The sequence below is a fragment of the Lithobates pipiens genome, unplaced genomic scaffold (genome assembly GCF_037356315.1).
Source record: "Lithobates pipiens isolate NorthernLeopardFrog02 unplaced genomic scaffold, aLitPip1_a1.2 Scaffold_8, whole genome shotgun sequence".
Taxonomy (NCBI): domain Eukaryota; kingdom Metazoa; phylum Chordata; class Amphibia; order Anura; family Ranidae; genus Lithobates; species Lithobates pipiens.
This window is the reverse complement of record NW_027507903.1, coordinates 590,451,642-590,478,820: the sequence shown is the minus strand read 5'-3', so window position 1 is coordinate 590,478,820 and position 27,179 is coordinate 590,451,642. Positions and strand designations below refer to the sequence as shown.

The 27,179-nt window shown below is 45.9% G+C and overlaps 1 protein-coding gene across 1 annotated transcript in view; it reads left to right on the top strand.

Annotated features, from left to right (window-relative positions):
* Positions 1-27,179, top strand: part of LOC143962290 (uncharacterized) — a 315,099-nt gene that overhangs the window by 241,687 nt on the left and 46,233 nt on the right. The window contains 2 exon segments of the mRNA XM_077471593.1: positions 3,395-3,424; positions 13,012-13,018. Of these exon segments, the coding sequence (XP_077327719.1) occupies positions 3,395-3,424; positions 13,012-13,018 (37 nt within the window).

Here is a 27,179-nt window from a genome sequence, read left to right as displayed (position 1 = left end):
TGCAAAGGAACTTGGACCATGTCCCAGTGTGAATAGGTCCTAAATTAGGAAGTACAATGTATACTCAGTAAACCCATGATCAGTTATTATTCCAATGTTTAACTTGGCTATATCAACTCCAGAGGTAATATCTGGATAACCATTTATACTCACTCTGTCATATACAATGTATCATTTTAACAATTGATATTTCACTAATATTATTAAATCATACCTATTAAATAAGTCTTTGTTTAACTATAATGCCAGCATAATCTGGATCTATCTATGTACTCTAAAGCCCCATACACACTATCAGATTGTCTGCTGAGTTTTTTTCCTTCAGATTTACCAAAACCATGTAGTAGAAGGGCCGGCCTGATTGCATACACATTGAAACTCCTAAGCTTTGACCTCATATTATATGGTTTTGGTAAATCTGAAGGAAAAACTCAGCAGACAATCTGATAGTGTGTACGGGGCCTAACACTGATTTACACCAACCTGTTATAAGGTGAGGCACTAATGTTTAATAGGATGCAGTTTGTCAAGATAGAGTGTGTGTGTATGTGGTGAGCACATGGTGTTGAAATATATAGGAGAGTCCACATAAGGTGGAGCACTGGTTTTAAATTTGAAGGCACATTGTAAATATAGACATTAATAGGAAATGGGGGGAATTGGGGAGAAAAAAATTAATATGGATGAAAGAACCTTCACATAAAAGACCTCAAAAGAAAAAATGTGTGGGTTCAATTGGACTTTTTAGGCATAAAAGAAGTTGTAAACACAACTGATATACTCAAGAGAGCTTATCTCTATTTATTATCAAAATAAAAAATATAAACAGTCAATAAAATAAAAAAAAAAAAGGAAAAATTTTTTTTTTAACAAACACAAAGAAAAATTGTTCCTCCTTATACATACACATTTATGACCTAATAGATATCCTATCAAGGGTAATATAATCCACTCAATTTCCAAAAAGGAAAAACAAGATACATATTTATATAAATATAAAGTAGAGGATATCAACCATACAGTCAGAAATTACATATGTTCTGGTGCTCTACATGTTTTGCGTCTAATAGATGACGCTTCTTCAGGAGCTGATACAAGTGTTCTATATTACAAGGAGAAAAAATGGAATAAAATAAGAGAAAAACATATATATGTATACATATAAGATCATAAAAATGCATTAAAACTATATGTATCCGAATAAACATAGCATATTTCACTATACCATGTATACAAATGCTAAGGTGTTTCATGGGAATAAAAAAAAAGAAGGGGAGGGGTTTGGACGTGGGGGACATCACAGTGTGGGGGTGGATACAACATTCTTATTTTAAATCTTCTAATATTCATCCATAACTACTTACATTTCTTCAAATATATCCCAGGAATGGGGAACCCAAGCCAGCGAGGCAGGCAAAGAGATTGACAAAATTTCAGGCACCCATTTTTCCAAAAAACAAGGAAAACCAAAGGGGGAGGGGTGAAGATTAGATGGTAAATGAAGAAATAGGTTTACAATTGGTGGGATCACTTCAAAATTATGTTGAGCCCTAGAGCTTCAAACATACGGTTTTAGTAGGTATTCATAATCTGTAGGTAGCCAGATGGTAAATGGTGATAAATACTCTGGGTATTCCCTGAGCTGTATGAAAAAAGCATAACTGGAAGGATATTTTAAAATTTAGTATGAGACAATCCAAGTGTAAAATATGTGTAGAAAGTGAAACAGATTAGAGCTTGTTAGTAGAGTGAATTGTTTACACCTCAACAGAGGCAATGAGAGGAAGAGCTTAGTAAAACTTATTTTATAATCTAGATGCAGTTTGTCAAGATAGAGTGTGTATGTGGTGAGCACATGGTGTTGAAATATAGGAGAGTCCACATAAGGTGGAGCACTGGTTTTAAATTTGAAGGCACAGTTTTAGGTGGAGTATATTGGTTAGGGGGTCAAGATTCACAATTTATTTTAACACCAAACGCTACAATATGTTTATAAAATTTTTCAGAGTATATCCTGCCTGAAATGTTGTAGATCGGGGGGCGGGGGGGGGGGGGGGCGAAGGATATCTGTGTAACAGAGTGTGTGCATCTGAACTGCAAATAGGTTAAGGCAAGCCAAAGATTATGTGACTTTTTTTTTTTTTTTTTTTTCTCTCTTGCAACCACAAGTTGCAGGAAAGAAACTTTCTCGACTTTTTTCCCCCCCCCCCCCCCCCCCCCCATCAACACAATCAGTGTTGATGGAGGTATCCCTGCTGTGGAGCTATTGTGCTTTCCAGATGGGAAGGTGGCGGGGAGCCATCCCTTCCAGGAGAACACTATTATTATTATTGGTAGAGGCTATAGCTGCTGGCAATAATTGCATACTAGAAATCCGACAAGCTGGTTGTACCCAATTTGATTGATTGACTTTGGTATAATCAGGCTGCCCATAGATGTATTGAATCTCAGTTGGTCCTTGCTGAACTGGCCAAGGTTCGAACCTCTTTGGCCGGCTTTAAGGATCAGTTCACTTTTCTGAACATGCTACACCCATATTTTGGGTGTAACATGTTCAGCATCTGTCTATCCTTCCCTAATCCTCCTCTTCCCTATGACATCAGGCTGGGGATTTTCTCCATGCACTCACTGTCAAAATTCAATAGGACCATGCCTGCAGCTGTCTTTTGTCAGTGTAGGGACAGGACGCTGTGTGGGACAATCAGTTTAATCGCTAGCTATTACTATTGGGTCCACAAAGGTCCTTTTTAAGGACTGGTATAGGTGTACAGTATATAGGGTTGTACCTGTAATAATATACTTTCTTTCAAATATAGAAAGAATATTATACTTGACTGCTGCCCGAGTCTTTTATCAGTGTAGGGACTGAGGGACAGTCTGCAATTCACTAGCTACTAGGTCCACAAAGGTCCTTTTTAAGGACTGGTATAGGTGTACTATTTGGTGTGTAATACACTTATAAAATACTTGCACATATAGAAAGCATAGTCTAGTGCATTTCCACTGTGCAGCATTGTGACTGCTGAGTGGTTCTGCAGCGATACTACAAAGGGTGACAAACACAATAAAAAAAAAAAAGTATTATAACTGGTGTGATAGACCAGTGGCCCCCAAAAACGACTGATTGAAGCGGGGTGTTATATACCTTCTTCCACCTACATACTGTACTTCTCTAGAGACTTTAGTCACAGGGACATTTAAAAAATGACAGGCAGAGGAAGAGGCAGGCCCTTCCGCAGGGGTGGTAGGGCAGGAGTAACAGACTTGAGCCATAGTGGCAAATTGCAGAAGGTGCATGCAATTACGTCAAAGGACGCACCAGACTTGGTTGAGTGGCTCACTCAGCCTTACTCTTCTGCACCCTCCTCATCCTCTCGATCTACACCCCCCAAAGACACTACCACCAACAGTGCTCTCTATCTCGGTGCTGGTGATCATCTCCTGCACCCTCTTCATAGCCTGCCCTGACCTTTCCTCTCCTCCATGGCCTTCATGCGCTCCTGAATTGTCAAAATTTCACAGATAAAAAAAAAATGCTTGTCGTTGTCGATCCCAGATTCACTTAATACTTTTGTTATGTCGGTGTCCATGTGGTGGGTCTATGTGTGCACATCTAGTAAGTATTTTGTGGCTCAAAATATGACCTGTAGGTTTTTAAGGTTCGCCTGCCATTAAAGTCAATGGGGCCTGCTGTGAACTTTGCGGTTCGAACTTTTGGCCGCGTTCGCGGTTCTTGTTCGCGAAACGTCCCGTCAGAAGTTCGTCCATCTCTAATGGGCACACTAAAAGAACCCATGGATAAGATGGATCTCCTGCTAAAAAGATCCTGGCAGTCGGTGATGATGAACTTGAAACTGGCCATGGCACAACCTGTGTGACAAGAAATCTGGATCATTGGGTTAACCAGTTGAAATCTCATATCTTAGCTGATTTCCCCTAAGCAGGAGATTTTGGATTCCTTTGCTACTCTTTCAGCAGCAATTGCATACATTGCTGATGCCTCGGCGGAGTCTTTTGCTGAGCCACCTCCATTTCGGTCATGTCAGCATTGAGTCACGTAGGCTGCCGAAGAGGAGGAAAATGAAGATCGCGGAAGAAGTGGTCCGCGAGGGGAAGGTTTGCTATAAAAGGGAGGCCAGAAAGTCTGCCAGAGCCGCAGATACTTTGCTTGGATCTGAAGTGAGGTTCGTATTGGCGAATATGGTTATGGTCACGAGATGCGGCATTGCGTCCGGTTTATTTGTGCTTGGTCTACCACAGGCCCTCTCGGCTCAGTCAGAGACCAATAAGTCTAATTCAGCTGCAAAGGTGTCTCTAGCCTTCTTGTTCATCGGCGTGGGGTGAGATTTCCACCCTGCATTTGCGGAGTCCAGGAAATCTGTAAGTTCCTAGGTCCTAGGTCCTTTTCTCTATGGCGTTTTCAGGAGAATGCTAATTATTATATACAAATGGCAGAAGAATTTGGGAGTATGGCCTCAGTTAGAAAAGCATATTATTGAATAAACAATGTACCATCATCCAGTAATAGTTCAGGGGGAAAAGTATTTTGGAATTGTGGAAATGGTAGGGGAGCTGTACAGATTGATCTCCTTATACCAAATCCAGACCCAAAAGAATTGATGTTGGACTATATCGGTACTTATTAACATACATAGAAATCAGAGAGAAATATAAAATAAGATTTCATATAAAGTTTAATGAATAAACAAATATAGAAAAAAAAATATATACACAGAATGACATTAAAAACTAATACACCCCAGATTCGTATGTACAGTTACTCATGGTGGAATTCAATTCTGGTGGTGCAAGTGAAAGGTTCCTCGACTAGTTTCGTGGAGTTATCCGCTTCATCCGGAGGAGGTCTAAAATTAGATACACATTGAACAGTGCAAAGCAATCAATAATTCATATAGTTAAGCAATTATATATATATATATATATATATATATATATATATATATATATATATATATATATATATATATATATATATATATATATATATATATATATATATATATATATATATATATTATGAAAAAACTGAAAATAAAACAAGGGCTATACATATAATATTTAAAATGAAGGGAATATAGGAATATTTGATTTATATACAAATGGCCTCGAGGAGATGAAGGTTGGCTCACATGATGGAGTCCAGCAGCAGTAACCAAGTTCAGCAGGGACCCTGGTCAATGACTTTAGTGGATTTCCAGCTTGAAGGAATGAGAGAAGATAAGGATAAGGGAGAGTACAAGAAGAAGAGAGACAAGAGGCAGGATGGGGGAGACAAAAAAAGGTACTAAATACCCCATGCTAGGCGTGGACACATGGCCATTCTAGGTCATGATAGCTTAAAATACAGGGAAGGGGGGGAGAGAAATAACTGAGCCAACTATAGAAGAAGCCCAGACTAAAGGGGCAAAGCAAGCCCATTGGACGGGCACTAACAATCAGCCTGAGAATGAGTTAAAGTGAGAAACTGCTTCTTGAACTCTTAACACAAAACTGTCCTATAACAGTAATAAACATTTAGAATAAACAACCCCTGAGATTCAGATCATATAGTTATATTAGTCCCCAGCCAGCCATGCAAAGGGATTCGTCATAAAGTCCATCAAGGGGTCTCCTGGAGCCAGCTACCAGGCACAAGTGCCATCGAGAAGCGGGCCCCCGGAGAGTCCGAGTAAACTTAAAAAAAAAAAAAAAAAAAAAAAAAAAAAAAAAATCCCAGGGTGTGTCAGCTAAAAATTAGTTAAAGCAATTTAGTGCATCATGAACATTCTGCTCAATTACCTTATAACAGTAATAAACATAATGGATAAACAACCCTTAAGATCCAAATCATATAGTCAGACTAATCCCCAGCCATCCGGCTAACTGGGTCTGTTATGGGGTCCATCTAGAAATTTCATGGAGCCAGCCGCTATCACAAGCGAGAGGCGGGGGCCCCCCATGAGTCTGGATGAGATTTTAAAAAAAGGGACATAAACAAACATCGCAGGCAGAGGCCCGGGTAGGAGCAAACAGGAGGTAGGGGGCAGGGAAGTTAGGGGAGGGTGAAGGGGTATGGCGCGCTCCTCTGTCCCCTGCATGCTTGGGGCCATACTTCAAAGAGGTGGGGGGTGGAAACTCTGCAAACCAAACCGAGGGGGTTCTCATTTATGTGCATCAGCTTATGAAATCAGTGGTGTTCACTCAATATGAAAGTCCAGGGTAAGGATCATGAGGGGGTGGACTGGGTGGTAAATGGCAGTGAGGGGCAGGTGGAAAAAGGTATGGGGGGTAAAATAATAAGTTCAGAAGTCCTGGAGCAGCACGGTTGAATCCGACAGGATACAAATAGGAATGCAAGGGCTTGATGCTGCAGGAGGAGAGTGGTTAGGTGTAGTAGAGGACAAATCGCAAACATGGGAGGGGAGGCCGACATCAAAGCCTGAAACAGTAGGCTGGGTCCAGGCAGGCAACACACAACCCAACTAGAGTACTGCCATTAGTGGACTTGTGCAAATGGAGAAAAAGACAAATGTCATTGTCATTTACAGTGTAAGAGGGAAAGAGTCTGATCCTGCCATCGCTTACGGGGATGGTGGGGGGGGGGGGGGGGGGGGCGAGGGAAGAGGAAAATGGACTTGCGGCTTCAGAGGTCATCCTGCGACTGAAGGGCTTCATCTGTCTCCTCTTCATGATCTTGGTCTGGGAAAGACCTGCAAAGACTTGATAGCAGTGCCCCTGAAACATAAGGTTGGGTTTGTCCCGGGCCACACGCAGGAGGATTTCTTTGGTGCGGTTGTAGGTAAACTTGATGATATCCCGGGTTGGTCCCCCAGATTTCTTGAGGCTGAGCGCCCGGTGGTTGTGGTTGAATTCCAGCCTGTCGCTGGGGATAGCTGGGATGAGTTCTTGAAACTGAGCCATGGCAGTGGAGGGGAGGTCTATGACCATCTCGGGTATGCCCCGCAGGCGCAGATTACCCCTGCTTTCCCAGTTCTCAAAATCCTAAAGGTGTAATAGGGCCACATCCAGATCTTTTTTGATGTCTGAAATGTCCTGTTCGTGGTTCTCCAGGACAGTAGTGGCGGCATCCATCTTGTCCTCCCAGGTCATTGGTGCAGGAGCCAAGCTCCCCGATTTTAGGTGGGTGGCCAGCTTGGTTGTTGCTGCCGAGAGTTCTGCCTGCAGCATGGTCTTGAAGTGGGAGAGGAGTTCAGCATCACGGAGTAACGGCTGCTGGAGCGGGGCCACTGTCGGGTCCTCACTCATCGCGGGAGACTACTCCAGGTCCTTGGATGCGAGCTGGGAGAACAGGTTCAGATTCGAGGCCAGGGCTTCAAAGATGGTGTCCGGAGAGGTGCCAGCTAGTGTGCGGTCCGCGGTTCTCACGCTGGTCGCTCGCGTGACCAATGCCCTTCTCCGCACGGGGTGTGTGGCAGCTGTGGGAGTCAGTGAAGGAGGGGTGGTGGATGCCCTCTTTATGTGCTTGCTGAGAGGCTGATGTGCCCTGGCGGTGAGGAGTGAGATTAGAATGCGGCCATCTTAATTCACTGCTCACGAGCGTCCCCCAGTGTGGTCAGTTTTTAATAGGAAAGCAGGACTGGCATGAACACCAGGGATTCCACATAAAGGAAGCAATACAAAGAACAGGAGACCAACCATACAAGCACATGGCACAGCAGACACATATCAGGAATATGAAGTGTTGTGGTAAACGCTGTAAGTGCGGATAATCTATAAAAGGTTCACCTAGCCCTTAAAAAAACAGTAAACTCTTTACATTTACCCCGAGTCCTTATGTTACCCTAAAATGTAAGCTGTAAAGCAGCCTATAAATGAAATTATACTTTTTTCGTTCCACTAGTTAGACTTAATATGGATGGTGGAATCCTCCTTGCTGAACTATTGTGTTCGGACAGCATAGAGACTTCACTGCCATCAGAAAACACTGATCAAGGCTGCAGGCTATAGCCGACGGTGCTGATTTGAGTGAGGAAAATTGACAGGGCAGCTGTACAGAAGTTGATTGGTAGCTTGACCTCTGCACAACCCATACTTGGAATGAAATTTGGCCAGTCCCCGCTGAATCAAACACACCTTTTTTACATCCAACATAAAATTCTCTTGTTCACAACCGAAAGCAGGCAACATAATCTCTTGATGGTAGCTCAAAGCCACCTTTTTAGAAGGTGATCAAATACCACCAAAAGAAAGCTGTATTTGTGGGGGAAAAAATGACATTTGGGTACAGTGTCGTATGACCGCGCAATTGTCATTCAAAGTGCGACAGTGCTGAAAGCTGAAAATTTGGTCTGGACAGGAGGGGCGGTTTAAGTACCCAGTAAGCAAGTGGTTAAATTTACAAGCCAGTATGGGTCCCACATGTTAAGGTGAGCACATACCCAGCACTTGGGAGATACAGATTGGAGTTTTTTTTTTTTTTGTTTTAACACGAGATGGTGTACTTTTTTATTTTATTTTTTTTTTCTCCATTTTAAAAAGACAGTTTAGGCTAGGTTCATGCCAAAATGGTTCCCCCTCATTTCTCCTCACATCATAAGAATGGCCACCCATTGAATCTGGAATACGTGGGGTCCCCGGAGCGCCTATACCAGACAGAGGCACCTCGGGGAGATCCCATGGGAGGGGGGCACCAAGGGATCCCTATGAGGAATGTAGACAGGGGATGTACTCCAGCCACACATCTATTCAAGGGGGGAGTGCACTGCCGGAGGGGGCTTGAGGGAACCCTGGGTTAAGATTTGAGTGGTCCCACAGGTAGTGATGGCCGAACGGTTCGCCCGGCGGTCGTTTCGCGGCGAATTTCCGACTTTCGCCGTCCGCGGGTTCGAACGCCTTTTTCCGTCGTTCGCCCCGGCGGACTTACGTGTTTAATGTATACAAGAACTTTAACCTTTCGTGACACGTTTATCATGTGTTACAGGACAACCAATTGAGACATGACAGCTCATGGACACTTGGACATTCCCCCTAACCTATAAATACACCCGATCCGGTGGCCATTTTACATTCTTTCTTCTGTCACTGTAGGGAAAGGATCCTGTGTGGAGTAGGGACAGAGAAAACGCTAGCTATTTGGTACACAAAAGTTCTTTTCAGGACTGGTATAGGTGTTAGGTCAGCAGCCTGAGTTTCTTTTGTCAGTTTAGATAAAGGGACAGAGCGCTGTATGCTGCTATTTTAGGGACAGCTCAGCCAGATTAGTCTTTCTTCATCATCATCATCATCATCATCATTAGCTGTTACTATCAGGTCCACAAAAGAGCTGTTCCAGCTAATCGTTCCAGCCTACTCTTTTTTGCCAATTTGTATAGGGACAGGCAGGAAGCAGTGTGTCAGGCAGTGAGGATAATTTTAAAGACTTGCTGTTACTATTAGTTCCACAAAGGTTCTTTTCAGGACTGGTATCAGTGGTACGGTAATAGGCTTGTACACGTATAATATTCTTTCTTCCAAATATAGAAAGAATATTATACTTGACTGCTGCCCTTCTGCTGCAGTCTGCTAATCATTCACAACTCACTTGTTCCACAAAGCTCTTTATCAGGACTGGTAACTTGGTCTGTCTAGGGTGCTACGGTACATAGGCTTGGGTGCGGTACAGTCTGCTGTTCTGTAAGGACCGCTATCGGTCCACAATACATAGGGTTGCCGTGCACTACTGCTGACCGCTGCCCTATACTGCAGCAGTCCTTCATTGGTATAGGGACTGACGTACAGTCTGCTAATCACTAACACACAACCTGCTTGGTCCACAAAAGTTCTTATAAGGACTGGTAACTTGGTATAGGGTGCTACGGTACATAGGCCTGAGTGCGTTACAGTCTGCTGTTCTGTAAGGACCGCTATCGGTCCACAATACATAGGGTTGCCGTGCACTACTGCTGACCGCTGCCCTATACTGCAGCAGTCCTTCAGCGGTATAGGGACTGACGCACAGTCTGCTAAACACTAACACACAACCTGCTTGGTCCACAAAAGTTTTTATAAGGACTGGTAACTTGGTATAGGGTGCTACGGTACATAGGCCTGAGTGCAGTACAGTCTGCTGTTCTGTAAGGACCGCTATCGGTCCACAATACATAGGGTTGCCGTGCACTACTGCTGACCGCTGCCCTATACTGCAGCAGTCCTTCATTGGTATAGGGACTGACGTACAGTCTGCTAATCACTAACACACAACCTGCTTGGTCCACAAAAGTTCTTATAAGGACTGGTAACTTGGTATAGGGTGCTACGGTACATAGGCCTGAGTGCGTTACAGTCTGCTGTTCTGTAAGGACCGCTATCGGTCCACAATACATAGGGTTGACGTGCACCACTGCTGACCGCTGCCCTATACTGCAGCAGTCCTTCAGCGGTATAGGGACTGACGTACAGTCTGCTAAACACTAATACACAACCTGCTTGGTCCACAAAAGTTCTTATAAGGACTGGTAACTTGGTATAGGGTGCTACGGTACATAGGCTTGAGTGCGGTACAGTCTGCTGTTCTGTAAGGACCGCTATCGGTCCACAATAGATAGGGTTGACGTGCACCACTGCTGACCGCTGCCCTATACTGCAGCAGTCCTTCAGCGGTATAGGGACTGACGCACAGTCTGCTAAACACTAACACACAACCTGCTTGGTCCACAAAAGTTTTTATAAGGACTGGTAACTTGGTATAGGGTGCTACGGTACATAGGCCTGAGTGCGTTACAGTCTGCTGTTCTGTAAGGACCGCTATCGGTCCACAATACATAGGGTTGCCGTGCACTACTGCTGACCGCTGCCCTATACTGCAGCAGTCCTTCATTGGTATAGGGACTGACGTACAGTCTGCTAATCACTAACACACAACCTGCTTGGTCCACAAAAGTTCTTATAAGGACTGGTAACTTGGTATAGGGTGCTACGGTACATAGGCCTGAGTGCGTTACAGTCTGCTGTTCTGTAAGGACCGCTATCGGTCCACAATACATAGGGTTGCCGTGCACTACTGCTGACCGCTGCCCTATACTGCAGCAGTCCTTCAGCGGTATAGGGACTGACGCACAGTCTGCTAAACACTAACACACAACCTGCTTGGTCCACAAAAGTTCTTATAAGGACTGGTAACTTGGTATAGGGTGCTACGGTACATAGGCCTGAGTGCAGTACAGTCTGCTGTTCTGTAAGGACCGCTATCGGTCCACAATACATAGGGTTGCCGTGCACTACTGCTGACCGCTGCCCTATACTGCAGCAGTCCTTCATTGGTATAGGGACTGACGTACAGTCTGCTAATCACTAACACACAACCTGCTTGTTCCACAAAAGTTCTTATAAGGACTGGTAACTTGGTATAGGGTGCTACGGTACATAGGCTTGAGTGCGGTACAGTCTGCTGTTCTGTAAGGACCGCTATCGGTCCACAATAGATAGGGTTGACGTGCACCACTGCTGACCGCTGCCCTATACTGCAGCAGTCCTTCAGCGGTATAGGGACTGACGTACAGTCTGCTAAACACTAATACACAACCTGCTTGGTCCACAAAAGTTCTTATAAGGACTGGTAACTTGGTATAGGGTGCTACGGTACATAGGCTTGAGTGCGGTACAGTCTGCTGTTCTGTAAGGACCGCTATAGGTCCACAATAGATAGGGTTGACGTGCACCACTGCTGACCGCTCACCTATACTGCAGCAGTCCTTCAGCGGTATAGGGACTAAGAGTTTTGTCACAGGGTCATTTAAAAAATGACATGCAGAGGAAGAGGCAGGCCCTTCCGCAGGGGTGGTAGGGGTAGGGCAGGAGCAACAGGCTTGAGCCAAAGTGGGAAGTTGCAGAAGGTGCGTTCAATTACTTTAAAGGATGCACCAGACTTGGTTGAGTGGCTCGCTCAGCCTTACTCTTCTGCACCCTCCTCATCCTCTCGATCTGCACCCTCTTCTTCACTCTCTGCTATGTGCACCCCCAAAGACACTACCACCAACAACACGACCACCACCACCACCACCACATACCTTCCGCTTGAGTCACTGGAATTATTTTCCGATCCATATCAAGAGGACATTTCTGATGCGCAGCCACTCTTGGTATTGGATCAGGAAGAGGAGGTAGCAACAAGCGCTACTCAGCAGTCTGACGCCAGTACCCAGATCAGCCCAAGGAGGAGGTTGGTCCCCGGTGTTGCTGCCTACTCTACTTATAGCGGTGGGGAAGGTGACGTTGATGATGACGTGTCTAGTGATGTCACGTGGGTGCCCACAAGAGAGGAAGAGGAGGGGAGTTCAGAGGGAGATATGGACCAGCAGATAGGGAGGAGAAGCAGCAATGACTTACATTGCACAGCAGGGACAAAGCAGACTGCAAATGTATCAGGAGCGAGTCATCGACCATGTACGGTCACATCTGGCGCTCCCAGGACACCGGCACATGGCTCCGCAGTGTGGGCTTTTTTTAACGTGTCCGCTGCTGACAATAGCGTTGCCATCTGCAATCTTTGCAGTCAACGCGTTAGTCGCGGTAAGCCCAATACTCACCTAGGGACGACCGCCTTAAGAAGGCACATGAGCAGCCATCACCGAGCCCAGTGGGAGCAACGGAACACACAAAGCCACACTGCAGGCTCTCACCGTCCAGCCTCGTCTTCTACTTCTCCTTCTCCTCTCTCCTCACAATTGTCCTCCACTCCACCTTCCATCACGCCAAGCTCACATTTTTCTGCAAAAAGGCAGGCTTCCGTGGGCCTAATGTTTGAGCGTAAAAAAATGATGACGCCGGATAACCCTCTTGCCCAACGGTTGGCGGCTGGCTTGTCAGAACTCATAGCCCGCCAACTACTGCCATATAAACTGGTGGACTCGGAGGCCTTTCGCAAATTTGTGGCCATTGGAACACCACAATGGAAGGTCCCAGGAAGGAAGTATTTCTCAGAGAAGGGCATCCCAGAGCTATATGGCCATGTTCAGCGGCAAGTGAATGTATCTCTGGCACACAGTGTCGGTGCCAAGATACATCTGACCACAGACACGTGGTCTAGCAAACACGGGCAGGGAAGGTATATCAGTTTTACTGCCCACTGGGTGAACCTTCTGACGGCCGTCAAGCATGTAACCCGTGGCACCCGTGTAGATTTGGTTTTACCGCCACGGATTGCATGCAGGCCTGACTCTTCTTCTCCTCCTCCTACTCCATCCTCCTCCCTCTCCTCCTCAGCTGCCTCCTCCTTTTCCGCTGCTAGCGTCTCTTCCACTGCACCGCCCAAGCTCCCCAGAACCTATTCCACATGCCAGGTGAGACGTTGCCATGCCGTGCTGCGTCTGTTGTGCCTGGAAGCAAAGAGCCACACTGGCCCGGCACTCCTTTCAGCTTTGCGTTCACAGGCAGATGAGTGGCTAACACCGCTCAATTTGACAGTTGGTAAAGTGGTGTGTGACAACGGTGCCAATCTGCTTAGCGCATTGAAACAGGGCAAAATCACGCACGTGCCGTGCATGGCACACGTCTTAAACTTGGTCGTGCAGCGATTCCTTGTCAAATACCCTGGGGTCCAGGACATCTTGCGGCAGGCAAGGAAAATCTCGGCCCATTTCAGAAGATCTTACACGGCCATGGCTCGCCTTGCTGACATTCAGCGGCGACACCATCTGCCGGTCAGACGTCTTATTTGCGATTGCCCGACGCGATGGAACTCAACCTTCTATATGCTTGATAGGCTGCTCCAGCAGAAACGTGCAGTTAACGTCTACCTGTATGAACTCTGCGAAAGAAACGGTTCTGGGGAGCTGGGTTTTTTTTCACCGCGCCAGTGGCTGCTCATGCGCGACACATGCAGACTTCTGCGGCCATTTGAGGAGATCACCAAACTGGTCAGTCGCAGCCATGGCGCCATCAGTGACATGGTACCTTATGCCTTCTTTCTGGAGCGTGCATTGCGTCGTGTCATTGATCAGGCTGTGGAGGAGCAGGAGCGGGAAGATGAGGAAGTCGCAATGCTGGATGAATTCCCAGGGGGGGCTACTCTATCTGAGACAAGTCAACAACAGGAGTCTGATGAGGAGTCAGAGGAGGATGGTGCCGGGGCGGATGAGCAGGAGCAAGAAGAGCATGCTTTAAACCTTTCTGGGATCCCTGTTGTGCGAGGATGGGGAGAGGAGAATGAAGAGGACGACATTATCCTGGATGATGAGCAGGAGCCAGGCCACCACACCGCTTCCACTTTAGTGCAAATGGGGGCCTTCATGCTCCAGTGTTTTAATAGGGACCCCCGTATAAAAAGCATGAGGGTCAAGGACCAGTACTGGGTGGCAACGTACTTAGACCCCCGGTACAAACACAAAATGGCGGAAATGTTACCGCCGTCGCAGAGGGCTGTCAGAATGCAGCACTTCCAGGCCTTGCTTCGAGAAATGCTGCATTCTGCTTTTGCGTGCGCTGGCAGAGGAGCAATTCCCACTCCCAGAGAAGGATTTGCGGGTACCAATCCAACAGCGCCTGCAAGAAGAGGCCGGTTTGAAGATGTGTTGGTGACTTCGGATATGAGGTCATTCTTTCAGCCGACCCATCGACAGGTGTCATCCGGATCCAGCATCAGGGAACGCCTAGACCGTCAGGTGTCCGACTACATTGGGTTAACGGCCGATGTGGACGCTCTGAGGAGTGATGAACCCCTAGACTACTGGGTGGGCAGGCTTGACCTCTGGCCAGAGCTTGCCCAATTTGCAATCGAACTGTTGGCTTGCCCCTCATCCAGTGTCCTGTCCGAAAGGACGTTCAGCGCAGCAGGGGGGATTGTGACCGATAAGCGTACTCGCCTAGCTCACCACAGTGTTAACTACCTCACATTTCTAAAAATGAATGAGGCATGGATCTCGGAGGAATTCAACACATGTGATCAGTAGACCATGTATATGTCTATAAACAATTTTTGGAATCAAGCACACAGACCTTCTTAATTCATTTGGCTCACTTCCCTGACCCAAAAAAGCACACCGTACTATATGCCCCTACCCTCCTCTTTGAAGAGGTTGAGCGGTGTCATATTTCTACTGGGGCTGCTTATTATGAGGGGTTCCCACCATCCCTGTGCTGTGCTGACTTCCTCCTGGGTGTTCTTATTATGAGGGGCTCCCACCATCCCTGTGCTGTGCTGACTTCCTCCTGGGGGTTCTTATTATGAGGGGATCACACCATCCCTGTGCTGTGCTGACTTCCTCCTGGGGCTGCTTACGGTGCTGCTGTCAGCGCTGTATGTCACGGAGCTGCTGTCAGCGCTGTATGTCACGGAGCTGCTGTCAGCGCTGTATGTCACGGAGCTGCTGTCAGCGCTGTATGTCACGGAGCTGCTGTCAGCGCTGTATGTCACGGAGCTGCTGTCAGCGCTGTATGTCACGGAGCTGCTGTCAGCGCTGTATGTCACGGAGCTGCTGTCAGCGCTGTATGTCACGGAGCTGCTGTCAGCGCTGTATGTCACGGAGCTGCTGTCAGCGCTGTATGTCACGGAGCTGCTGTCAGCGCTGTATGTCACGGAGCTGCTGTCAGCGCTGTATGTCACGGAGCTGCTGTCAGCGCTGTATGTCACGGAGCTGCTGTCAGCGCTGTATGTCACGGAGCTGCTGTCAGCGCTGTATGTCACGGAGCTGCTGTCAGCGCTGTATGTCACGGAGCTGCTGTCAGCGCTGTATGTCACGGTGCTGCTGTCAGCGCTGTATGTCACGGAGCTGCTGTCAGCGCTGTATGTCACGGAGCTGCTGTCAGTGCTGTATGTCACGGAGCTGCTGTCAGCGCTGTATGTCACGGAGCTGCTGTCAGCGCTGTATGTCACGGAGCTGCTGTCAGCGCTGTATGTCACGGTGCTGCTGTCAGCGCTGTATGTCACGGAGCTGCTGTCAGCGCTGTATGTCACGGAGCTGCTGTCAGCGCTGTATGTCACGGAGCTGCTGTCAGCGCTGTATGTCACGGAGCTGCTGTCAGCGCTGTATGTCACGGAGCTGCTGTCAGCGCTGTATGTCACGGTGCTGATGTCAGCGCTGTATGTCACGGAGCTGCTGTCAGCGCTGTATGTCACGGAGCTGCTGTCAGCGCTGTATGTCACGGAGCTGCTGTCAGCGCTGTATGTCACGGAGCTGCTGTCAGCGCTGTATGTCACGGAGCTGCTGTCAGCGCTGTATGTCACGGAGCTGCTGTCAGCGCTGTATGTCACGGAGCTGCTGTCAGCGCTGTATGTCACGGAGCTGCTGTCAGCGCTGTATGTCACGGAGCTGCTGTCAGCGCTGTATGTCACGGAGCTGCTGTCAGCGCTGTATGTCACGGAGCTGCTGTCAGCGCTGTATGTCACGGAGCTGCTGTCAGCGCTGTATGTCACGGTGCTGCTGTCAGCGCTGTATGTCACGGAGCTGCTGTCAGCGCTGTATGTCACGGAGCTGCTGTCAGTGCTGTATGTCACGGAGCTGCTGTCAGCGCTGTATGTCACGGAGCTGCTGTCAGCGCTGTATGTCACGGAGCTGCTGTCAGCGCTGTATGTCACGGTGCTGCTGTCAGCGCTGTATGTCACGGAGCTGCTGTCAGCGCTGTATGTCACGGAGCTGCTGTCAGCGCTGTATGTCACGGAGCTGCTGTCAGCGCTGTATGTCACGGAGCTGCTGTCAGCGCTGTATGTCACGGAGCTGCTGTCAGCGCTGTATGTCACGGTGCTGATGTCAGCGCTGTATGTCACGGAGCTGCTGTCAGCGCTGTATGTCACGGAGCTGCTGTCAGCGCTGTATGTCACGGAGCTGCTGTCAGCGCTGTATGTCACGGAGCTGCTGTCAGCGCTGTATGTCACGGAGCTGCTGTCAGCGCTGTATGTCACGGAGCTGCTGTCAGCGCTGTATGTCACGGAGCTGCTGTCAGTGCTGTATGTCACGGAGCTGCTGTCAGCGCTGTATGTCACGGAGCTGCTGTCAGCGCTGTATGTCACGGAGCTGCTGTCAGCGCTGTATGTCACGGTGCTGCTGTCAGCGCTGTATGTCACGGAGCTGCTGTCAGCGCTGTATGTCACGGAGCTGCTGTCAGCGCTGTATGTCACGGAGCTGCTGTCAGCGCTGTATGTCACGGAGCTGCTGTCAGCGCTGTATGTCACGGAGCTGCTGTCAGCGCTGTATGTCACGGTGCTGCTGTCAGCGCTGTATGTCACGGAGCTGCTGTCAGCGCTGTATGTCACGGAGCTGCTGTCAGTGCTGTATGTCACGGAGCTGCTGTCAGCGCTGTATGTCACGGAGCTGCTGTCAGCGCTGTATGTCACGGAGCTGCTGTCAGCGCTGTATGTCACGGTGCTGCTGTCAGCGCTGTATGTCACGGAGCTGCTGTCAGCGCTGTATGTCACGGAGCTGCTGTCAGCGCTGTATGTCACGGAGCTGCTGTCAGCGCTGTATGTCACGGAGCTGCTGTCAGCGCTGTATGTCACGGAGCTGCTGTCAGCGCTGTATGTCACGGTGCTGATGTCAGTGCTCTGTATTACGGTGCTGCTGTCAGTGCTCTGTATCTCCTGCACCCTCTTGTTTGCCTACCCTGGTCCCTGACCTTCCCTCTCCTCCATTGCCTTCATTAGCTCCATAGTCCTGAATTGTCAGAACAATTTCCCAAATAAAAAAAAAATGCTTGTAGTTATCGATCCCAAATTCACCTCATACATGTATTATGCTATTGTCCAGGTGGTGGGACTACGTGCTACCCCCTAATAATTACCCCGTGGCCGCAAATTCGACCTAAAGGTTTGCGAAATTCGCCTCCCATTGAAGTCAATGGAGCCCGCGGCGAACGGTCGTTTTCGCGAACGTTTGTGTCCGTTCGCGTTTCGCGTTCGCGAAACGTCCCGTCGGAAGTTCGTCCATCACTACCCACAGGTCCCAAACACTGGAGAACCTGGGTAGTGTGTCATGAATAGTAGCGATACAGTGCTCCATTCTGTGAATCTGCTCCCAGGGTTTGTAATACCTGTGGGAGTGTGGGCAGAGATTGCGACAGCCATTGCAGAGGTATGGCTCGTTTCACCACCAAAATAATAAAACCTATTAATTTCTGGGCATTTGTGGACAAATCGTGAAAGGGTAAGCCTAAAAGGAAGTGGATTAGAGTTAGAGGGAGGTTAGTGTCGAAAAGGTTTTGTAAATGTGCATGAAGAATGAATAGGGGACCAGAAAGGTTGAATGACATTCCCAAAAGATGTGAAAAAGGGAGCCAATATTATTCTGGCATCTCCAACACAGTGGGGAGACCCCAGGATCATATTTATGTAGGACCTCCGGGGTTCTGTACCAAAACATTAAAATCTTATAGATTGTCTCCCTCTGTTCTATGCATCGTGAAGATTTGGAAGCAACTTCCCATTTTTTCTGCCATTGGGGAATGGGAATGATCTGTTTAATGATCTGGGACCACTTGTGCATATAGGAGTGACTTGTGGCAGGGAGAGAAGGAATGACATGCAGGTATTTGTAGATTTCGGAGATGAGATGGGTTTGGTATGGGCCTTGGGAACATAGAAGCTCAAAAGGGGTAGGTTTGTCCAGAGTAAGGGTAGGGGTTTTGGAGCTAAAATTGTGTCTAAATTGGAGATGGGAGTAGAATAGGCCTTTGGGAACCTGGAATTTCTGTTGGATGTTCTCAAAAGATAGGAGTGTATGAGTGATTGGGTGCACCAAGTTATGGAGTTGGAAGATTCCGGCTTACGTCCAGGGGAGCATTTGAGTGTAGGATAAACTCCTCTGGGATGTCAGGGTTAAACAATATATTTAATAGTGGTGGACATGGGGAAGCCAGAGAAAAACGTTGGGAAAATTTCTTCCATATGGAAAGAGTGAAGAGCATAGGATGTAGGCAAAGATTTCTAAGCTGGTTTATGGAAGTGTCCAGCCCTGCCCAGACCATTGAGCAGGGGTGGACCGGGGTAGTAATACTCATTTCGATGTCTGACCAAACGCTGGACGCCATCCTGTGCGACCAAACGATGATCAGTTTCAGATGTGTAGCAAAATGGTATTTAAGGAGATCAGGGGCCCCCAATCCACCTCCGGCTCTGGGAGTGAGCACAACCGAACTGGCTATCCTATGAGCTTTATAATGCCAGATAAAATTAAGAAATGACCTCTGGGTCGCTTTAAGCTGGGACATGGGAACAGAGATCGGCAAAGTCTCAAACAAGTAGAGAAGTCTTGGCATGACAGACATCTTCAAGACATTGATGCGACCCAAGAGAGAAATGGGATAAAGGTCCGATTGTCGCAAGAGTCGGTCAATGTCCCGGAAGAGTGGCGGAAAATTAGCCTGATAAAGGCTTGAATAAGAGGACATTAGATTAATCCCTAAGTATTTAAGGGAGTCTGTGCACCAATGATAAGAATAGTTTTGCTGTAGAGTAATAAGAGCTGAGGGTGGGATAAGGATAGGAAGGGCTTCCGTCTTGCTGGTGTTGATCTTATACCCAGAAAGTGAGCTAAATTGTTGCAGTAGGGCATGTAGGTTGGGGAGGGAAGTGTGGGGTCTGGTCAAGGTCAGCAACATATCATCTGGATATAGGGATAGCTTGTATTCGCTTTGACGTAATGTCACACCCTGGATATCAGGGTGATTGCGAATGGCAGCTGCCAGGGGTTCCAGACACAGAATGAAAAGTAAGGGAGATAATGGACAGCCCTGCCTAGTGCCATTGCTCAAAGAGAAGGAAGGCGATTAAGTAGGAGGATAGCTGGACCTGAGAGTAGGGGCGGGAATAAAGGGCATGCAAAGCGGCAATAAAGGGACCTTCAAAGCCAAAGCTGGAGAGTGTGGCAAACGTAAAGGGCCAGCTAAGTCTGTCAAACGCTTTTTGAGCGTCGAGGCTCAATATCAGAGCTGGGCAGTTCGTTTTATTTACCTGCATGTCTGGCCAACACAAAACCTACTTGATCTTTATGAATAAGCTGGGGTATTAGATCTGTTCGCCAGGATCTTTGTAAAAATTTTGTAGTCGGAATTGAGCAGTGCAATGGGTCTGTAGTTATCCGGGAGAGAGGGGTCTTTTCCAGGCTTTGGGATCACGGAAACGTGAGCATGGAGAAATTGGGGGTGAGGTATAGTGCCTTTCAGTAGGGAAGAGAATAGGGAGAGTAGATGTGGGCTCAGGATCAGGAGGAAGGTTTTGTAATAAGAGTATGGCAAGCCATCAGGGCCAGGGGCTTTTTGGATAGAAAGGTTTTCCACCACCTCCAATTCCTCAGGGGAGATTGCGAAGTTCAAGGATGGAAGGTGGTCAGGAGAGAGTTTGGGTAGATGTAGGGAGTATATGAAGGAGTTAAATTTCTCCTGAGTGAAGGTATAGTGGCCATCAGTTTGCAGGCAATTATACAATTTATGGTAGATTTCACCAAAAACTAGACATCGTGGGGGTACTATTATGCTGCTTGAGAAAATCTGGATATGTATGGAAGGGCCGGGGCTTGAGTTTGTTTACCAACAGCCTATGGGGTTTGTTAGAGTATTAGTACAATCTCTGTTTGGACCATAGGAGGGATTTATCTATTTTCTTCATGTCGAGTCATCTAAGTTGATTACGTAAATAAACAACATTTCTAAACCCGGCCACCGTGGGGTTCTTTCTGCTCTATGGAGCATCCGTTCAGGTCCGCCTGAAAAACTGACAGGCGGACCTGAATGGATCGTCTATGTGCAAGGACCCTTACTCTTCCGAATATTTTATTTTTTATTTTTTTTCGTATCGTGCATAGGGGGTTTAGGGTTAACCTGCTAAACCAGCTTGGCTAAAAAAAAAAAACAATCTACATTCGTCCTGAACTGCATCCTGGAGGCAAGGTGAGAGCACACAGTGGAACTTCTGCTCATCTGTCTCCTCCTCCTCCTCCTCCCTACCCGGCTGTGAAGACAAAAGGCTTCACCGCAGGGTTCTCTTAGGAGTGCAACACGGCATTCTAAGTCCGCCGCACTTTCGGGTCAAAAAAGTATGCCGGAGGCTACACACGGGGGGGTTTGTTTGGCGGACTTGAGTTTGCCGGACTTTTCCACCGACTTGTTTGATTGTGTGTACGTGGCATTACTGGCAATGGCAGTTGTAGCACCCGGCAGTTGAAGGAAAGATCAGCTGGGTGCCGACATCCTTGGACTTCAGGACAGGCAAGTTTCCTACTATTAAAAGTCAGCAGCTACAGTATGTGTAGCTGCTGACTTCCTTTTTGAGGGAAGGTGGAACTCTGATTTAAGTTCACATTGTTTTCAAACTTGGCTGGAGTGAATATGGTTTGCTATATAGTGGATGACATGTGTTTTATTCAATAAAAAAAAAAACAGGATCATAGTAATATTGGAGGCTTTTTTGGTGATCTTATTGTCACCTTGGACATTTATTAGGTTCACCTTTATTTTCAAATTTGGGTGGAGCAAATATTGTTTGTTGCATAGTGGAGGACATGTAGGACATGTAAGGTAATTAAGTTTGGACAGGTACACATTTTTTAGTTTTATATCTTAAAAACTGGTGTCACAAGTTAATATTGTTCATCATAATAGGTTGGTGTAAAAATAAAGTGTTGGCTAACATTTTACGAAGGAATAGACACTGCAGTAGATTCATCTAGATTATTCTGGTTAAACAAGAACTAATTTAATAATACTCACAAAGTCTATGAGAAAATATAGTATGTAATATTGGTAAAATATATCAATTGATGATATAGGGGGGAATCTAATGCGATTATCCAGATGTTACCACTGGAGGAGTTGATATCAAATTAGATATCAAATTAGAGGGGTTTGTTTACTAAAGCTGGAGTGTGCAAATTATTATTATTTTATTTTTTTCCCCTGCATAGTAATTTGATTGGCTACCATGCACAGCTCCAGTTTTACTAAATTAACCCCATAATGTCAAAGTAAACATTGCAATATTTTCCCCCATGGTTCTGATTGCTAGCTATCAGATTGCTCTCCTGGGGGGACCTTTCCCTCTTCCCCTTTTCCCTTCTCTCCCCGCTCCCCCCCCCCCCCCCCTATTATAAAAGGATCCTGGAGATCAACGTTGGTACTCCTGTAAGGTTAGATATAAGCTACACTGACTCATGAAGCTTGCAGAATAAGTTAGTCTTTGAAACGGTTCTTGCATTGAAGTAGAAGGATAACAACCTGGATAAGAAGATTCCCTACCTAGGATATACTTCTGAGGTCATGCCAGTATAAATGTGTACACCCTATTTAAGCGTGTTCCTGTCTATGATGCATATTTTGCATTTACAAGTGTAATGTACAGTCCATTCAATAAACTTTACCCATGAAGGAAAAAAAACAAACACAATATATTGCAATAATAACTGATAATGAATTTACTGGGTATACATTGGGAGTTATTTACTAAAGGCAAATCTACTTTGCACTACAAGTGCACTTGGAAGTGCAGTCGCTGTAGATCCGAGCATTTTAGCTTGCACATGATTGGATAATAAAATCAGCAGAGCTTCCCCTCATTTCAGATCTACACCTTAGATTTAGAGCAAGTGCACTTCCAAATGCACTTGTAGTGCAAAGAGGATTTGCCTTTTGTAAATAACCCTCATTGTCTACATATTGAATCTGTGCGGTGGTAATGCTATACCTGGTTGATATACAAAGACCCACAAAACTCTAAACCATAAATCAATGCAGCACCAGAAGATGTAAACTATATCCTCTTTTATGTATGATACATATTTTTCCTTTTGTATACCCGTCATGGTATATAATCTCAAATTTTCTCATTCTCTCATGTACCATTTAACGGTTTCCTTTTTTTTCCTTCTAAATATGTTGTGGTGTTTTGTGTTATGTTATCCTTTGAATAGTATACCTGGAGATGTTCTGAACCCGCTTGCGAAGTGGCACATGTGCTGTTTAGACATGTGCATTTGTTTTCGTCCGAATGCATTTTCGTCCGAATTTCAGCAATTTTCGTTTTTGTTTTGACAAATGATAACGAAAGCACAAAATCCGAAAAACGAAAGATCCGACATAAATAAATGCTTTATTTTCATTTTCATTGTTACAACAGTCCGATATAGAATAGGAGATTCGACGTGACTCTGACAATAACAATCTGTGTCTATAGAACCTGTGGTCGAATGTGCCTAACCTTACCTCTATCAGTCCAAGATTATATAGAGAAAATATTTGACAGAGAAAAGATTCTTAGAGACTTTTAAGATTCCTAAAAAGTGTTTGGGGACCCGGGTCCTGCCCCAGGGGACATGTATCAATGCAAAAAAAAGTTTTAAAAACAGCCGTTTTTTCGGGAGCAGTGATTTTAATAATGATTAAAGTGAAACAATAAAAGTGTAATATTCCTTTAAATTTCGTGGGGGGGGGGGGGGGGGTGTCTATAGTATGCCTGTGAAGGGGCTCATGTTTCTGGTGCTTAGAACTGTCCCTGCACAAAGTGTCATTTATGCAGGAAAAAAAGTCCTTTAAACTCACTCGCAGCTATTATGAATTGTCGGCTCCCGTAATACAGAGAACACTCATTGAAAGTCATTGATAAAAAAAAAAAAAAAAAAAAAAAAGCATGGGGGTCCCCCAAATTCAATTACCAGGCCCTTCAGGTCTGGTATGGATATTAAAGCGGGATTCCGCTCCTTTTTTTTTTTTTTTCTTACCTGTCTCACTGGTGGGCGAGTGCTACCTTCGATTGGCATCCACGTCCGGCGTTTATTTGACCCCCGGCGCGACAAATCTTTTCCTCAGGATGACTTATAAAAACCTGCTCTGGCGTTTTCCATTTTAACTGTGGGCGTCTGAAGCCCACAGGCATTTACTTCCTGGTATATGATGACGTCTGGCTCCCAGCATGCTCCGCTCCATCTTGCAAATGCTCAGTGAGAGCAGTGACAAGGAAAGAAAAACTTTCATTGTCCCCCATGGATTCTTGGGAAATTTCCCAGGGACCATTGCGAGGACGATAGCCACGCCTACTCCCACGGGAGGACAACCCGGAAGTCAGCTGAAACATCAGAAATAAAAGGTAAGTAAATAATATTTTTTTTTTTTCAGGGTTCGTTTAGGTAAGTATGCTATCTGTTGATTTTAATAACATGAACTTTCATTTTTAGGTACCAAACCACTTTAAGGGGAACCCCGCGTCAAATTTTTTTTAAAAATGACGTGGGGTTCCCCCTAAATATCCATAACCAGACCCTTTATCCGAGCACGCAACCTGGCAGGCCGCAGAAAAAGAGGGGGGGACGAGAGAGCGCCCCCCCCTCCCTCCTGAACCGTACCAGGCCACATGCCCTCAACATTGGGAGGATGCTTTGGGGGTCTGTGACCCCTCAAAGCACCTTGTCCCCATGTTGATGAGAACAAGGGCCTCATTCCCCACAACCGTGGCCGGTGGTTGTGGAGGTCTGCGGGCGGGGGGCTTATCAGAATCTGGAAGCCCCCTTTAACAAGGGGACCCCCAGATCCCGGCCCCCCCCTGTTTGAAATGGTAAGGGGGTACAAAAGTACCCCTACCATTTCACAAAGAAAGTGTAAAAAAAAATAGTTAAATAAGACAAACACACTTTTTGAAAAATTCCTTTATTAAAAAAATAAATAAATAAATAAAGATTCCAGCGGCGGTAATCCACTCTTGCTATCCAGCGACGGACGGTCATCTCTCCAGCGATGGCTCGTCTCATCCAGCGCAGCGAATGCATCCTTCTTCTGTCTCCGCAGAGGAGACACTGCAAGGATTCCGGCGGCCTGAAGAAGGATGCATTCGCTGCGCTGGATGAGATGAGCCATCGCTGGAGAGATGACCGTCCGTCGCTGGATAGCAAGAGTGGATTACCGCCGCTGGAATCTTTATTTTTTTTTTTTTTTTTTTTTAATAAATGGAATTTTTCAAAAAGTGTGTTTGTCTTATTTAACGATTTTTTTACATTTTCTTTGTGAAATGGTAGGGGTACGCAACCTCTGCGGCCTGCCAGGTTGCGTGCTCGAATAAAGGGTCTGATATGGATTTTTAGGGGGACCCCCACGTCAATTTTTTCTTAAATTTGAGGGAGGGTTCCCCTTAATATCCATACCAGATCTGAAGGGCCTGGTAATTGAATTTTGGGGACCCCCCACGCTTTTTTTTATTTTTTTTTTTTTATCAATGACTTTCAATGAGTGTTCTCTGTATTACGGAGCCGACAATTCATAATAGCTGCGAGTGATTTTAAAGGACTTTTTTTTTTTTTTCCTGCATAAATGACACTTTGTGCAGGGACAGTTCTAAGCACCAGAAACATGAGCCCCCTTCACAGGCATACTATGACAACCCCCCCCCCCCCTACGAAATTTAAAGGAATATTACACTTTTATTGTTTCACTTTAATCATTATTAAAATCACTACTCCTGAAAAAACGGCCATTTTTAAAACTTTTTTTTTTTGCATTGATACATGTTTCCTGGGGCAGGAACCGGATCCCCAAACACTTTTTAGGACGGTGACTTGCAAATTAGTCTTTAAAATTAGCACTTTAGATTTTGAACGTTGGAGTCTAATAGACTTTAACAGGGGTTCTAAAGTATGCTATATACTAGCTCCGTCGAATCTTCTTTATACATTCGACATACACCATAAGCCTTCAAAGACAGATTCGACCGTAATTCATGTGGATTTTCGGACGAATGCAATTTTTGAACGAAAAACGAATTTCGGGAGTAACTAAATTAAGTTTTCGGATGAAAACGAAATTCCGAAACGAAATATTTTACTCTGCACATGTCTAGTGCTGTTTACACAACCCAGTACCGCTAGCCATGTTTATTATTTCATATGTGTGGGTTTTTTTTTTTTTTTTTTTTAAACAAAACAAATGCATTCCATACATCTATACTTAACCCTAATCCTAAAGGACAATCTCCTATATTAATGGGGACCCCCTCCTCCCTCATACACAAATTTACAAACTATCCCTGGCCATGTAAGTAAATGCGTGCTTGTGACATCACTGGCTGTGAAAGGCTCACCTGCACCTGCCAGAATCCATAACAACTGTTGAAAGCAGGAATCCATGATGTATTGTAATAATATAATAGTAACACTGCTATTATACATGACGCTCCACTCCTGTCAAACGCTTGAACAGCCAAGCTCCTCTTTAAAACTGACATTTTATTATTATTATTGTTAAAAAAAATTATGGTCACAGCTGGCATATGCTGTAAGTGTAATCCATTTTTGTTATTTAAATGTACTCAGTGTAGCCTCTGTGGCATGCATCTGAAGTCCACTAGGACCTTCTTCTGGGATACGGTACTGCTGACTACCCAGCATGCACCTCTCGATCTTGCGCCTGAGCACTGTGTGAAAAGCGTGGCACACAGTGCTCTATTGCAGGTTGCCATAGCAATGGTGGCATCAGAGTAAATCCCTACCCCGTTGTAATGGCAACCTGTCAATCCATATAGAAAACTTGGAAAAAAGCTAGCACACCCCACTGCACCTGGGATTGATGACACATATCCCAGGAGCCAACGGCAGCAGGATACCTTGCAGCAGTGAAGTACAATGGAAATGGAGATCTATATTTAGTCTACAGATATGCTTTTGAAAAAAAGGAAGCATTAATTTATATTGTGATTAGCAGTTGAAGATCAAAATGGGTGGAACCCTGCTTTAAACCCCAGGTCCTTGGAGCCCTAAACTAATAAACCATTTGAAGCCCAGTTCACACTGGTGCGACATGCCCTCATGTCACATGACAAATCGCACCCCATTAAGTGCAATGGAATTGTTCTAATAGGAGTGACTTGAGTCGCTCCGACTTGAGGGGGGGAAGGTTCCTGCACTACTTTTGGTCCGGCTTCAGCACAAGTCCTATGCAAGTTTTGCCAAAGTCGTGCTGGGATGTTGGCTTCAAATGCACGGCATTGTGAACCGGGCCTGAAACGAGAACAGAATTTTACTAAATATACTTCCCTCCAAAAGAGACAAGCCTGCTTTCAATTTTTTTTTTTTTTTTTTTTTTTTTCAGAGTTTTTTGCAGGTGTTTGAACTCAAGATACATTCTTTAAGTCCTAACCATTTGCGCTGTGAATAGATGGAGAAGTAATGATTTAGAACTGCAGAACGTTCTTTCGTATGTATGTATGTATGTATTCCTGCTTAAACCGTGTATATTAATTTTCTTAACAGGAAGTCTGAAAGTGCGTTTGTCTAAATTTGGTC